The sequence below is a fragment of the Melopsittacus undulatus genome, chromosome 6, assembly GCF_012275295.1.
Source record: "Melopsittacus undulatus isolate bMelUnd1 chromosome 6, bMelUnd1.mat.Z, whole genome shotgun sequence".
In the NCBI taxonomy this organism is placed as follows: domain Eukaryota; kingdom Metazoa; phylum Chordata; class Aves; order Psittaciformes; family Psittaculidae; genus Melopsittacus; species Melopsittacus undulatus.
In genome coordinates this window covers 73,749,587-73,762,280 of record NC_047532.1, presented here as the reverse complement: position 1 = coordinate 73,762,280, position 12,694 = coordinate 73,749,587, and the positions used below count along the sequence as shown (strand labels likewise).

Below are 12,694 nucleotides of genomic sequence, written 5' to 3'. Positions count from 1 at the left end.
GAAAACTAGCAGCCACATCTCTGTACTAAGGAGAGAAAGATGTCATGTACATCATGTTTGAGGAACTACAGTTCTTCATGTTTGTTTTAGCTAAGTAGTGGTTTTTTTGTTGTTTTTTTTTTTTTAATCCGTCAGACTTACCGCTTCAGGAAGCCTTGCATGTCCGGTTCACAAACTAGTCATATCAGCAGTTTCAGCTTGGGTTTTCAGCTTGTTCCAGGGCGTGTTCCCCAAAATTCAGCTTCTTTTAAAGTCTTTTATGTAGAAATAGTTTGTTGGGACAAGCTTCCATCACCAGTCATGGCCAGGGTGCGTAAAAGATTAGTTTTATATCCTCTCTCTGAAAATAGACCATTCTGTCAGTGGCATCAATTTTAACAAGTGCAGTTTTGTTCATTTGCTTTTAGGCAGGACTCAAACATAGCTAATGGCTTCTTGTTGGCAGATGGGTACAGACAGTATGAACAGGTACCACTGGTAGCTTCAACAAAATAGCCAAGAAGAAAAGGCAGCAAAAATAAGTTTCCACTGTATCAGCAAGGACACGCTCTGCAGGAATGGGTTGTGCAGTTGCCTCCGTTGTATTCCTCAGCAGGATGGCAACTGGTGATAGCTCTTAGCCTGGAACAATGGATTTGTTTCACTAGGTCTTGCCACAGGACATTCAGCTTTTTGCTCCGGGCTGTCCAGGGATATCTGTCATGATGCGATGCAGCTGTGGCAAAACTGCAGCAATTACCTTTCCCTCCCACCTCCAACCAAAAATGTCTCCTGTATTTTGGGTGCATCTGCCTCCTGCTCAAAGATAATATTCTTCTGGTGCAGTTGTTAAAACTATATGCTAAAGTACATCCGCTGAATAAATGCCAAATATCTGCTTTAATGAATGATTAAAAGCCTATAACAGAATTCACTATGTCAGTCTACTCACTTTTTTACATGTTTCTTATCTTCTGTAATTCCTTCTCTTTTTGGTATTAATTATCAGACTCATTAATCCTGTGCTTTGATAACTTTTGCATGTACCTTTAAAGGTACACCTATAGAGCATACCCAGAATGTCTCTTGGATTAAAGTTCCTCTGCCAGTAGTCATGTTGCCCAAAGAAGCTGTGGCTGACCCATCTCTGGAAGTGTTCAAGCCCAGGCTGAACGGGGCTTTGAGCAAGCTGGTCTAGTGGAAGGTGTCTCTGCTTGTGGCACAGGGTTGGAACTAGAGAAACTTTAAAGTTCTTTCCAACCCAAAACCATACCATGATTCTATGAAGAATAATAAAAAGGATTACTCATCAAAAAAAAAATCAGGAGAATGGTAAGAGGAGTGGATGGGGACATGGGAATATGAAATGGAACTGTATAGGTCCTTATAGTTTTTGTCTATCCTCTACCCTTCACCTAATCAGCACTGAAATGGACTCGTGATACTTCAGAAAGAGGATCCTAGATGACAAATGACAGAAGAAAGGGAAGTGTTCTTCACTTGCATTCTGTCCCAGGAGTGTGGGGTCTCTCACAAAGCACAAGGAAAAGCAGACAGACCTGTGGTTCTGGGAGAATGGGAGAACCTGTGCAAATAATGGTGTTTGTGATGGCTTTCGTCACCTGCAACGGTGAGTACATGCTTCAATGTGTAAGAACAAAAGTCAGAGACCCAACAAGGTAGGAATCTGAATTACAGTTTCTTAATTTTTAAAAATTATTAACTGTGGAAAGTTGTTAGTTTCTTGTATAAAGAACAGAGCCTGAGAATTCACAAGAGTTTCCTTTAGCATCAGATACAACAAGGTGCTTTTAAGAGTAGACCAATGGGGTGGTATTGGGCAAAAGTTCAGCTCCCGTGCCTCAAAACAAGAACAAAACAGGATTGTTCAGGAGCCTTGGACAGGACCAGATTTAGTGCATGAGCTTCCAAAGCAGTCTTTTGAAAGCTGGAATGTGTATTCTCCTATAATTTAATAACGCATTATGGTTGTTCTGCTATCATGGTCCTGGGAAGAAGAGCTGTCATTGTGACACTAGGTGTGGGCACATGTGTTTCTTCTCTGATAATCTCCTGATCTTCTGCTCTTTAAGTGCATTAGACGAGGTGATACCAGAATCCTTCCTTTGATACATATGCCCACGAGGCACATATGGCACTGGCACCAGCAGAGGATGGTTTCAGGAAACAGGAGAAAGGTGCTTGAATAAGTTGTGCACAGAAGCACAGAACTGCTCCTGACCTTTAGAAAAACAGGTTGAAGTATGTTCCTTATTTTGTCATAAAAGAAAACAGCAGATTTCTGGGATCTGCCTCTCAAGTGACTTACTGTGAGCTAATGCATCTGAACATAACCAGTGCCTTTTTGGGGAGGAGGGGAAAGGGGGAGCAGGACAAGAAGGTATGGGTAGAGATGAGCCAAGCCCAGCAAATTCAGGTACTTTGCTGCTTAAAAGGGGCAATTCCCAGAAGAGCTGTGGTCTCAGTGGGCAGACAGCTGGAATGGTTGGGTGAATGAGCCAAAACTTACCACCCTCTTTTTCTGTGCCCACTTGAGTTCTTGGCAGGGTGCTTGTTTGGGTGAAGCAGATAGGAGCCAAGAAATCCACGTCACACCTGAAGTTCTCTAAGGCTAAAGCAAAAAGGGTGGGTTTGGTCCACCATTCTTGTTCCAGGTCTAGTACTTCAGAGGAGAGCCCTAAAGGCTCCTGTCTGCAGAATTCTATGCTATCAGGACACTGGTGCTGTCAGGCTGGGAAGGAAGATGCTCAATTGTTCTAGAAAATGGGACAGAATTTGATTTCAGGGTTGGTTGTTTTTTTTTTTCCCATTATCATGCTTTATAGATGATATGAATCTCTCTGGTCAGTCTTCTAATTTTCATCACAGCCCTTTAGTTTTTTTTTCTGGTCCAGCTCCGAATCTGGAATATTGTGTCCAGTTCTGGGCCCCCCAGTTCAAGAAGGACAGGGAATTGCTTGAAAGAGTTCAGCGCAGAGCCACAAAGATGATGAAGGGAGTGGAACACCTCCCTTATGAGGAGAGGCTGAGGGAGCTGGGTCTCTTTAGCTTGGAGAGGAAGAGACTGAGGGGTGACCTCATCAGTGTTTACAAATATGTAAAGGGTGGGTGTCAGGATGATGGAATTAGGGTTTTTTCAGTGATATCCAGTGGTAGGACAAGGGGCAATGGGTGTAAACTGGAGCATAGGAGGTTCCATGTTAACATCAGGAAGAACTTCTTTACTGTGAGAGTGACAGAGCACTGGAACAGGTTGCCCAGGGGGGTTGTGGAGTCTCCTACGTTGGAGATATTCAAGGCCCGCCTGGACAAGTTCCTGTGTGATGTACTCTAGGTTACCCTGCTCTTGCAGGGGGGTTGGACTAGATGATCTTTCGAGGTCCCTTCCAACCCTTGGGATTCTGTGATTCTGTGATTTCCCTCTTTTGGGAGACTTGACATTGTCTGGAAGAGGACATCCCAGTTTAAGAAGTGTCACTGGGAGGATTTACATTTAAAGGTGTTGCCTCAGGGATTTATGTTTTGCTGAGTTTCTCCCATTCCTTCTGTCGTGGTTTAAAACTCAACCACAGTCTCTCTCTCTCCCTCCCTCTCCCCCCCCCCCCCCCCCCCCCCCCCCCCCCCCCCAGTCTTTCTTTCATTCCCCTCCCCCCCACTCCAGGAGGGATGGGGAGGAGAATCAAAAGAATTTAACTCCCATGGGTTGAGATAAGAACAGTCCAGTAACTAGGGTATAACAAAAATTACTACTGCTACCACCAATAATAGTAATAATGATAAAGGAAATAACAAGGGAAGAGAATATGACACCTCACCACCTGCCAACCGATAACTCAACCCCACCCCACCTGACTGATCACTGACCCATACCTCCTCCAACCAGCCACAGAGAACTAGCCCTTCCAGGTAACTCTCCATTACACCCTGGGCATGACGTGCTACGGTATGGAATACCTCTTTGGCTAGTTTGGGTTAGGTGTCCTGTCTCTGCTTCCTCCCATCTTCCACTCCTCCCTGGCAGAGCATGAGGCTCAGAAAGTCCTTGAACAAACCAAACATTTGAGCAGTAACTAAAAACATCGGTGCTATCAGCACCGTTTCCAGGCTGAAAGTCAAAACACAGCACTGCACCAGCTACCAAGGAGAAAAAATGACTGCTACTGCTGAACCCAGGACACCTTCCAATAAGCTTTCTTTTGGAGTCATCCCTGCTAATGTTGAAACTGATCATATACAGAGTGCAGCTGCTCCACACGGTATCAGTGGGTGCTGGCAGCAATTTCATGGCACATAGCAATGCAAACAGCACCGGAGAGATGTTTAGACAGAATTGTGTCCAGATGAATATACTGAATAGCAAACATACTTGAACTTGAGTGCCTCAAATGCCTTGAAGTTACTTTTGAGCAGCTTTCTCAACAGCTTACACCCTTCTTAGTTTCTCTTGATGGAAGTTTGTGAAAAGAGGAAGAAGAGAAATGGGAGATCTTTAAAAACTGATACATCAAGGAATTGTTTTTGTCTGGAATGTGACATTTGAAGGACAGAGCTGTGCTTATCCTCTCTAAGTCATCTGGTAAAGGAATACCAAAGCTCCTTGTCAGAAACAAAGTGCCAACATGCTCAGCCCCAGCAATTCCCTTTCCTGTCCCCATGGACACAGATCCACAGATCTTATCTTCCTCTAGCTGGCAGCTCCTGTCAGCTCTGGGACAGGCTGCTGCTCAGAGAACTGCTTCTCCTTGCACAGCTATACTGCTGGGTACTGGAAGCATCAGGGAAGTTGTATAAAAAATAGTGCTGTTAATGAATGCAAAAATGTTGCATTCGTTGTTAACTGCAGTAAAGCAATGAAGTTGCTTTGTTCATCCTTCCTCCCATACAGAAGGTAGAAGTCAGCATTGAAAGTGGTGGTGTCAGATCTTCCCATGTCAGGGAGGGGGAGTTCTTGCTCTTTGACTTGTCATGTGCAAGTGTAAGCAGAAAGCCAAGCAGCAGAGGCAAGGTGCAAAGGCTGAAGCTAGAGAGCAGGAATAAGAGATGTTCATTATGGTCTTGTGAAGACTGTAGCTGTGATGCTGCCACTAGGGGCTGGATTTGTGCTTCTCAGAATTACTTCTCAGAATTATTCCAAGAAGGAACTGAGAACAGGCAAGCATCCAGAGGGAAACAATAGAAATAGCTATGAGGTCAAAGCAACTGTTCACTTCCCTATGCTCAGTGAAGTCGGGACAGGCCCTGTTTTGGCTGGCTGTGGTCTACAGCCATGAACTCATGCTAGCTTCCACCCCCTGGTGATTCCCATCTAATTTGAAGGATGATCTCCTCTTCTGCTGCATTCTTACTTCTTCCCTTCAACTCTTATTGCCTGCAGCCCTCCTGGATCTCACTGGTGTCCACCAGGTCCAGGGCACATGGATGGGATCTGTCACTTTACCATGTACCTACATGCCCTCAGATGGTTTCACACAGCAAACGCTAATCTGGAGCATGGAGAGAGACCACAGCACCTCCACCATCTTTAGGAGGGACTATTCCGGTGACCACATCCTGCTGTCTCAATTCCGAAACCGGGTCAATGTCCCAAAGCACAGCCCAGGAGATGCCTCACTCTTAATTGAGAACCTTGAAATCCCTGATAGTGGACACTACACCTGTCAAGTCATCTGGAGGACTAAAAATAACAGCATGATCACAAGGGAGGTGACCACTACGGTTAAAGTTGTCAAAGGTAAGTCCAGCACTAAAGCCCTGCTCTTGTGTAGCCAATCTAATCCACAGAGCATGAAGGTGAAGCAGCAGCTGGTAGGAATAATATTTCACACCATCTGCTTTGTCTTCCAGTGGCAGCAACCAAGCCCATCATCAGGGCCGGAAAACTGGGGCTGACAGTACCCACAGGAGCCAGGACCAGTCTGACCTGTGTGGCCAGCGGGTCCCCCCCCATCAGCTACCGCTGGTTCAGGGGCACCCCGGGACAGAAAGCCCTGCTGCTGAGCAGGCAGGCTGAGCTGGTGTGGGACAGCCTGCAGCCCTCCGACACTGGGAAGTACTACTGTGAGGCAGAAAACAGGGCTGGGGCCGGGGCTGTGCAGCAGAGTGACGCTGTTGAGCTCACAGTGACAGGTGAGTCCCCAGGATAGAGTTCCTCATCTTTGCTGCAGAAGACTGAGACAGGGAGCTTCTTCTTTCATAGTAGGATCAGCTATGTAATGCTAAACATGAATTGTGTCCTCATTGCTTTCCCAGAGAGGAAACCACAGATTGACACTCCTCCTGTTTTGGAGTGTGCCTGATTATAGCAGGGCTTAAGACAATGTCCTTCTGTTGGGACCAGAACTGTGCAGGATAGGAGTCTGGCTCCTACCCCTGGCATGTCTTACTCTTACCTGCCTTGTACTGCTAAGAGAGAGCAGGGGACATGGCCAGTTTATCAGTCTCTCCCACAGGGTCCCCAGTCACACAGCTGCCCACCCCTGGGACAGGCCAACACACCAGATCCCTGTTCACCCCTCAAGGCAATGTGTCCCAGCCAGTGACCACAGGTAAGTGACGTGGGCTGCAGAGGAAAGGCTGTTTTCGTCCTGGCACTCTGTGAGTGACAGAGAAGGTGAGTGTGACAAATCATAGAATCATAGGATAGTTAGGGTTGGAAAGGACCTTAAGATCATCTAGTTCCAACCCCCCTGCTATGGGCAGGGACACCTCAAACTAAACCATATCACCCAAGGCTTCATCCAAATTGGCCTTGAACACTGACAGGGATGGAGCATTCACAACCTCCCTGGGCAACCCATTCCAGTACCTCACCACCCTAACAGTAAAGAATTTCTTCCTTAGATCCAATCTAAACCTCTGCTGTTTAAGTTTCAACCTGTTACCCCTTGTCCTATCACTACATGTCACAGAATCACAGAACCATTAAAGTTGGAAGGGACCTCTGGAGATCACCTAGTCCAACCCCTCTGCCAAGGCAGGGCCACCTAGACCAGGTTACACAGGAATGCATCCAGGTGGGTTTTGAATGTCTCCAGAGAGGGACTCCAGCAGTGTTACCCACTGCTTTCCCCAGGCGTGGGTGCTCAGCTGCAGGTAGGTGGGTTGGAGCCCCCCAGGACAGCAGCTGAGCCAGAGCTAGAGTGGCCCAGGAAAACCGGGAGGTTGCACAACTTCAGCAGGATGTCACCTGGGGCAAGAAACCTGATTTGGGGCTCCAGGAAGCCTTTGGGTGTAGCTGCCAGTGGTAACCTCCCTCACACCAGCCAGGGAATCACCCTAAGAGAGATGAAGTGAGAAAGTCTTGTGGAAACCCAGATGTAGGGTGATGCCAAAGCATTCCCTGACCATGCTATAGCCAGCCACAAGCCTGGTACCTAGATCTGCACCATGCTGGTCAGGGCTACCAGGGACCCCAGGGGTGATGGCTGAGGGGAACACGTGTGTTCAGCATGCTTCTTGCATATCTGCTGGCAGAACATACACAGGATGACATGTCAAGAATAAAAATCTGCCTTGTTGCTCTGAGAGCAGGTTCAGTGGGTGTTTCGGGTGTTTTCATTCCATGCACTTCAGACATGTTAGCCTGAGAGAATCAACAGTGCTCATCGAAATGGGGCAGCAGTTACATCCACGTGGAGCTGTGCTGGTGACCCCATGGAGGCCACTGCCAGCCCTGCTGCTGCTTTCCCAAGCAAACCCAGCTCTCCCAGCAGGGTCACAACGCGTTCCTCCCTCCTTACAGGTCTGACCGCAGTGAAGCAGCTCTCCGAAGGGGGTTCAGAGGAACCTCCCTTTGCCACTGGTGAGTGGAGTCCCGTGATGGGAAATGAGAGGTTTGCACCGAGAGGGCAGGCTATAACTGCACGGCAAACACCAGGATTTCGCTAGGCGGGAGCCACCCGCCCCTGGCGCTGCCGAAGGGCTTTTGCCCCCCGAAGTTCGCTCTGAGGTTCTGCCTGGAAAGGGCTGTCAGCGCTAACGCTGCCCACAGCCCGGCGCTTGCCGCTTGCTTTAGGGCACTTGAAAAGAGCGTTTCGCCTCGAGGTCCGGTTCCCCCGGCGTGGTCACACCACTCTTCTTCCCCGTCCGCAGGTCACTCCGCACCCCGATACGCGCTGGCGGCCGCGCTGGTGGTGGTGCTGGGCCTAGCCGTGCTTGGAGTGCTCCTGACAGCACGTCGGTGCCGGCGGCGGAATGCGGAAGGTGAGAGAGGAGAGCAGGGCGGGGGGGGCACGGGACGGGACGGGCGGCAGAGGGCTGCCCTGCACCGAGAGGACGGGAGGGCGGGACAGCGCGGCGCTTGCCATGGCTCCATCCGCGTCCTCATCATCCCCAGCCCCTGCTGGTCCATTCTAGGAAGGGGCAGGGTGGAAGGCTTATTCCAGAAGATGGGAATGCATGGAAGCGGGAGGGGTTTTTGTTTGGTTTGGGGTTGTTCGGGTGGATTTTATGTTTCCTGTGACACCTGTAAAACCTGTTGATGCACAGCTTCGGTTCTCCTTTTTTTTTTTTTTTTTTTTTTTTTTCTAGAACTTCTCTATGAAGTTGCTTTGTGAGTACTGGACATCAAGAAGATTTTGGGGCATCACACTGATGTCTCTTTCCAGAAAGCCTCTTTATTTGCTCAGTGGAAAGCCGGACAGTTCTTTGACTCACAGGGGGAGGATCTGAATGACTTGACAGTCAGTTTAGCATGAGGACATCGACATCTTAGGGCAGGAGGCAGCAGGAGTCTGTTCTTTATTATGTTAGAATGAGAGAAAGATATTCTGGATCTGTCACTATCCCTTGCAGGTACCATGAGAAAACTATTCTCTGCAGTAAATTCCCACCATCATTCCACAAAGCAGAAATTCTCAGCTTTTCCTCTGAGATAAGTTCCTTCTTCTATAGATGTCTTTCTCTTTAAGAAGTATGACCCAGTGCTTACCCAAGTACTATTTTGTGCGATTCCTATTTACTTACAATTGCACAAATGTATTTTCTGCCCTGTCCTAATGTCAATGTTGGATCCCTTCATAATACTTTCCTGTTTAGAGACATACCTTAGCTATCTGTTAGATTCACACATTGCTACTTTTCCTAGTTAACTACTGGTAGTTATGTTCTAAAGGCTAGACTATCTAATGGGAACTATATTGTGCATAATATGATAATGCAATGAGAGTTTATGTTCCCAATGTTAACTGCTTATTGCTTCTTCTTGTGTAATTCTTTCAGTCTTACTTTCTAGTGCCTTCCAGAACCTCCCAGGTCCTCATTAGATCAATATAAACTTTGCTGTTCCACAGATTATGTGGTGGATACTGTCTTGGACCAAGATGTAAATCAAATGATTTCTTGTCTAGTCATCCCTCTCAGTAATGTCTCCCTGTTGTTTCAGCCACAGCACTGCAGATGTCACCAGACTGGAGGCAGAAGTGGAAGTACCTGTTAAGTGCCCACACAAAGATACAAATTCGAAGACTGAAACATCCAATGACACTTTCACTGTGAAAGACAATGGCCTTGACAGCATCCACATGAGGAAAAATCCTGAGTATGAGAACCTTATGAATGCAATGGAATCGGAATATGAAACAGAAAGAATTTAGCAGAGTACCATCTTTTGCATATGAGTGGTTGTGCAGGCTGCAGATATTGAATGGTAAACTTCACCAAAGGAAACTCGTCTTCTTGTCTACCTCCTGCTCTGACAAATATACCAGTCTCCCTTTAACCTAGCTCACTAACTTCCTTTAACCCAGAGGAACTTTCCTGGGCTTTGGCAAATGAGGCCTGCCCGTTGGTGCAGAAACCCTCCACCAAGTGGTTCTCTACCTGGTTCTGTAGAGCAAATAATTTCTCAGCAGCCTGAAGGTCCAAGATGAGGAAGATTGGATCTGAAGGAGTAGAAACACAAACGTCTTTAGCCTGGTGTAGCTGAGTGCAACAGTGCCAATAACACTAGCAAGGTGTACTCTCAAGGGCATATTCCCCTGTTTGTACATCCCAGACTGCAAGGAGCCATGAACTGTGCTGGAAATGGTTGTCCTCTAGCTTTACAACTCAACAAATATTGGTTGTACATCCTCTTTGTCCTTAGGTCTTTTTTGTTAGAGCATGGCAAACAGACCACATAGCACGCGTTGATGTTCTAGGATTGTCATTTTTCCTATCAGACCAGAGCTCATTGCTTAGACGAAGAGGGAATGGCCCTGTAAGCGATGAGCTGCCTAGCTGCCACCCTCTGTTTTTTTCCTGGAAAAGCAGAATTTGTCTTGAAGGAAATGCTAGCATTTTATTTTTACAATGTGGGGTCCAGAGGCATAGTGAAATAGAGAGAAATTGGAAGCATTTCTAATGACGATTAAGCAAGGGACCTCCCTGGACACAACAGAGTGACACTGATTCACTCTGTGGGATATGAGTCAATCAGATTACAACAGAGATATTGTGGCCTATGTTATGGAGATGCTGTAAGTGCTCATGTTTCTAAAATGCCTTGAAAAGTGCTATATTAGCACAGTGTATTTTCTTTCCCATGCCAAATACAAAAGGCTTCAAAGGATTTTTTTCTTTTTTTTTGCATATGGATTCTGACTTCCTTGGTTTTTTGACACCCAGTGCCATCATTTTTCTGTTGCTTGCAAATTTATGTTTTTCTTCTAATCTAATTCTGCAGAACAGGCAGGGGTACAGTCATGGTCACAGTTTGACTGAGGTGGTTCCTGAGTTACAGGGTTCATTTTGTTTTGCAATTCCTATTTACTTACAATTACACAAATGTGTCTTCTGCCCTGTCCTAATGTCAATGTTGAATCCCTTTATGCTACTTTCCTGTTAGAGACATACTTTAGCTATCTGTTAGCTTTACACTTTGCTACTTTTCCTAGTTCCTACTGGTAGTTACATTCTAAAGGCTAGTCTGTCTAATGGGAACTATACTGTGCATAAAATGATAATGCCGTGAGAGTTTATGTTCCCAATGTTAACTGCTTATTGCTTCTTCTTGTGTGTGTAATTCTTACAATGTTACTTTCTAATGCCTTCTAGAGCCTTCCAGGGTGCTCCTGTGGTCTGCCTTTCCTGTCTGCCAGACAGCATCCTGCTTGCCTACAGGCTTGGTAGGCAGGTCAGGGACAGGGAGAGGGGATGCCACTGTCTTTAGCAAAGCAAATTTGTAGGAAGAGTTACTGGCTTTTATCAAACCAGTCAGTTCAGACTGGGGTGGGGCATGGGGAAGCAAATGAGCTCTGGGTCAAGTAGGCCCTCCTTCTTGGCACTTAGACCCACAAAGCTTTGGTCTGCTACCATGGATCTTCCCTTCCCAAGTTGGAAGCCTAATACCAGGTCACATAGCTTTTTATGGCCTAAGCATGAGAAAGAGGAGCCCCACAGTAACACTTCTTCAGGACAGTGAAGGTAAGATCAATGAGAAAAGCCTCCTATCTGTATTATGAAGGCTTTAAAACAAAGTAAGGAGCATGTAGGGATGGCTGTGCTGCAGTATCAGGCTGCTGTGCTTCCCAGGTGACCTGCCTGTCTTTGCAGGGACCGTGCCAATGCCCCACTCTAAGCACTGATCTCAGCTTGTATATTGGTGGCCAGAACTGGCAAGCTCCCCCTGTCCCAGCTGGAGAGGAGAGCTGTGCCCTGACCAAAGGCAAGCAGTGCAGGAACCATTCCAAATGTGTGTGAGGGTGTTCTGTGCTTTGCACCTGGGGTGAGGTAATTTACTTGCTGTAGCTGGCACAAGCATTCCCAGAAGCCAGCCTAGGAGACATCAGGCTGAAGCAGCAGCTTCTGGTGTCAGCAGTATCAGGGGGGTGCAGAACAAAACAAATCAGGGGAAGGTGTGGCTGTCCTTGTACTCACACAGGGCAGTGTGGTGTGAGGTTGATGCTGCATGGGAAGGGAACTGAAAACTCAGCTTCCCCATCCTCACCTCTGCAAATCCAAGCCCAAAACACAAGACATGGCACCCCTCTTCCTATCTCCACCCTCTGCCAAGCGCCATCTTTGTTCATTTTCAGTTATCCTAATGTTTTATGTATTTTTGTTCATTTATTGTAATTTCAAGCTCCCAGCTCCTTCACTAACTATCTAACACCATGATTTTTCCAACTTCTGATTCCTCCTAGTGGTGATCTGCTCTGAGGAGGTCAGGGAAGCTTCCTCAGGAGACGAGAATGCTGCAGAGGAAGAAGGCAATAGGATTTAAGAAAGGAGCAGCAGATGCTCCAGCTGGAACAGATTCTAAGCACTTCATGTTGCCACTGTCTCTAGTTTGGGCAGCAAAACAGCTTTGGTCATAAATAGAACAGTGAAAACACAAAAAGTCTCTTGCCAGTACCAGGGTTGTTGTTTCTCCCTGTACGGCATGTGTGTGGGGTTTTTATTATATTTTTTGCATGTTTGGTTGTAAAAGTCATTGGAAACAGAATATTTTTCTTCAGAAAGTCACAGAGGGCTTGGCTGTATTGAGTCACTGTCAAACAAGAGAACTTCTCCTTTCCTTGCTCTGGTCACTCAACTGCTGGGCGCCAGTTTTACAGAACGGAAACCTCAGCTTCCACTCTGAAACTACAATGCCTCCAAAAATTGCACTATTTCTAGTGGCCAACAAAATATCATGAGACTTGCAGCTCCCCTTGCTTCAGAGCAGCTGAAGTGCATGTACAACAAAAGGGACCTGTTGGCTTTTACACTTTCA

At 46.8% G+C, this 12,694-nt stretch overlaps 1 protein-coding gene across 2 annotated transcripts; it reads left to right on the top strand.

Moving 5' to 3' along the window:
• Window positions 1-1,469: 1,469 nt before the first annotated feature.
• LOC101881753 (V-set and immunoglobulin domain-containing protein 4) lies at window positions 1,470-10,068 on the top strand. 2 transcript variants are annotated; one of them, XM_031048275.2, is made up of 8 exons: window positions 1,470-1,609; window positions 5,375-5,731; window positions 5,845-6,126; window positions 6,450-6,545; window positions 7,742-7,801; window positions 8,092-8,202; window positions 8,530-8,551; window positions 9,383-10,068. In XM_031048275.2, exons 1-8 carry the CDS (start codon window positions 1,555-1,557, stop codon window positions 9,591-9,593), a joined length of 1,194 nt encoding a protein of 397 aa, XP_030904135.1. In that variant the 5' UTR covers window positions 1,470-1,554; the 3' UTR covers window positions 9,594-10,068. The 2 variants fall into 2 exon arrangements, with proteins under 2 accessions (XP_030904135.1, XP_030904133.1); XM_031048273.2 differs by having other exon boundaries at window positions 6,438-6,545.
• The last annotated feature ends 2,626 nt before the right edge of the window (window positions 10,069-12,694 follow it).

Coding starts and splice junctions, on each gene's coding strand:
- LOC101881753 (XM_031048273.2), top strand. CDS start 1,555: ATGGGAGAACCTGTGCAAATAATGGTGTTTGTGATGGCTTTCGTCACC. Junction 1,610..5,374: donor GGCTTTCGTCACCTGCAACG/GTGAGTACATGC, acceptor TATTGCCTGCAG/CCCTCCTGGATCTCACTGGT. Junction 6,127..6,437: donor TGTTGAGCTCACAGTGACAG/GTGAGTCCCCAG, acceptor CCAGTTTATCAG/TCTCTCCCACAGGGTCCCCA.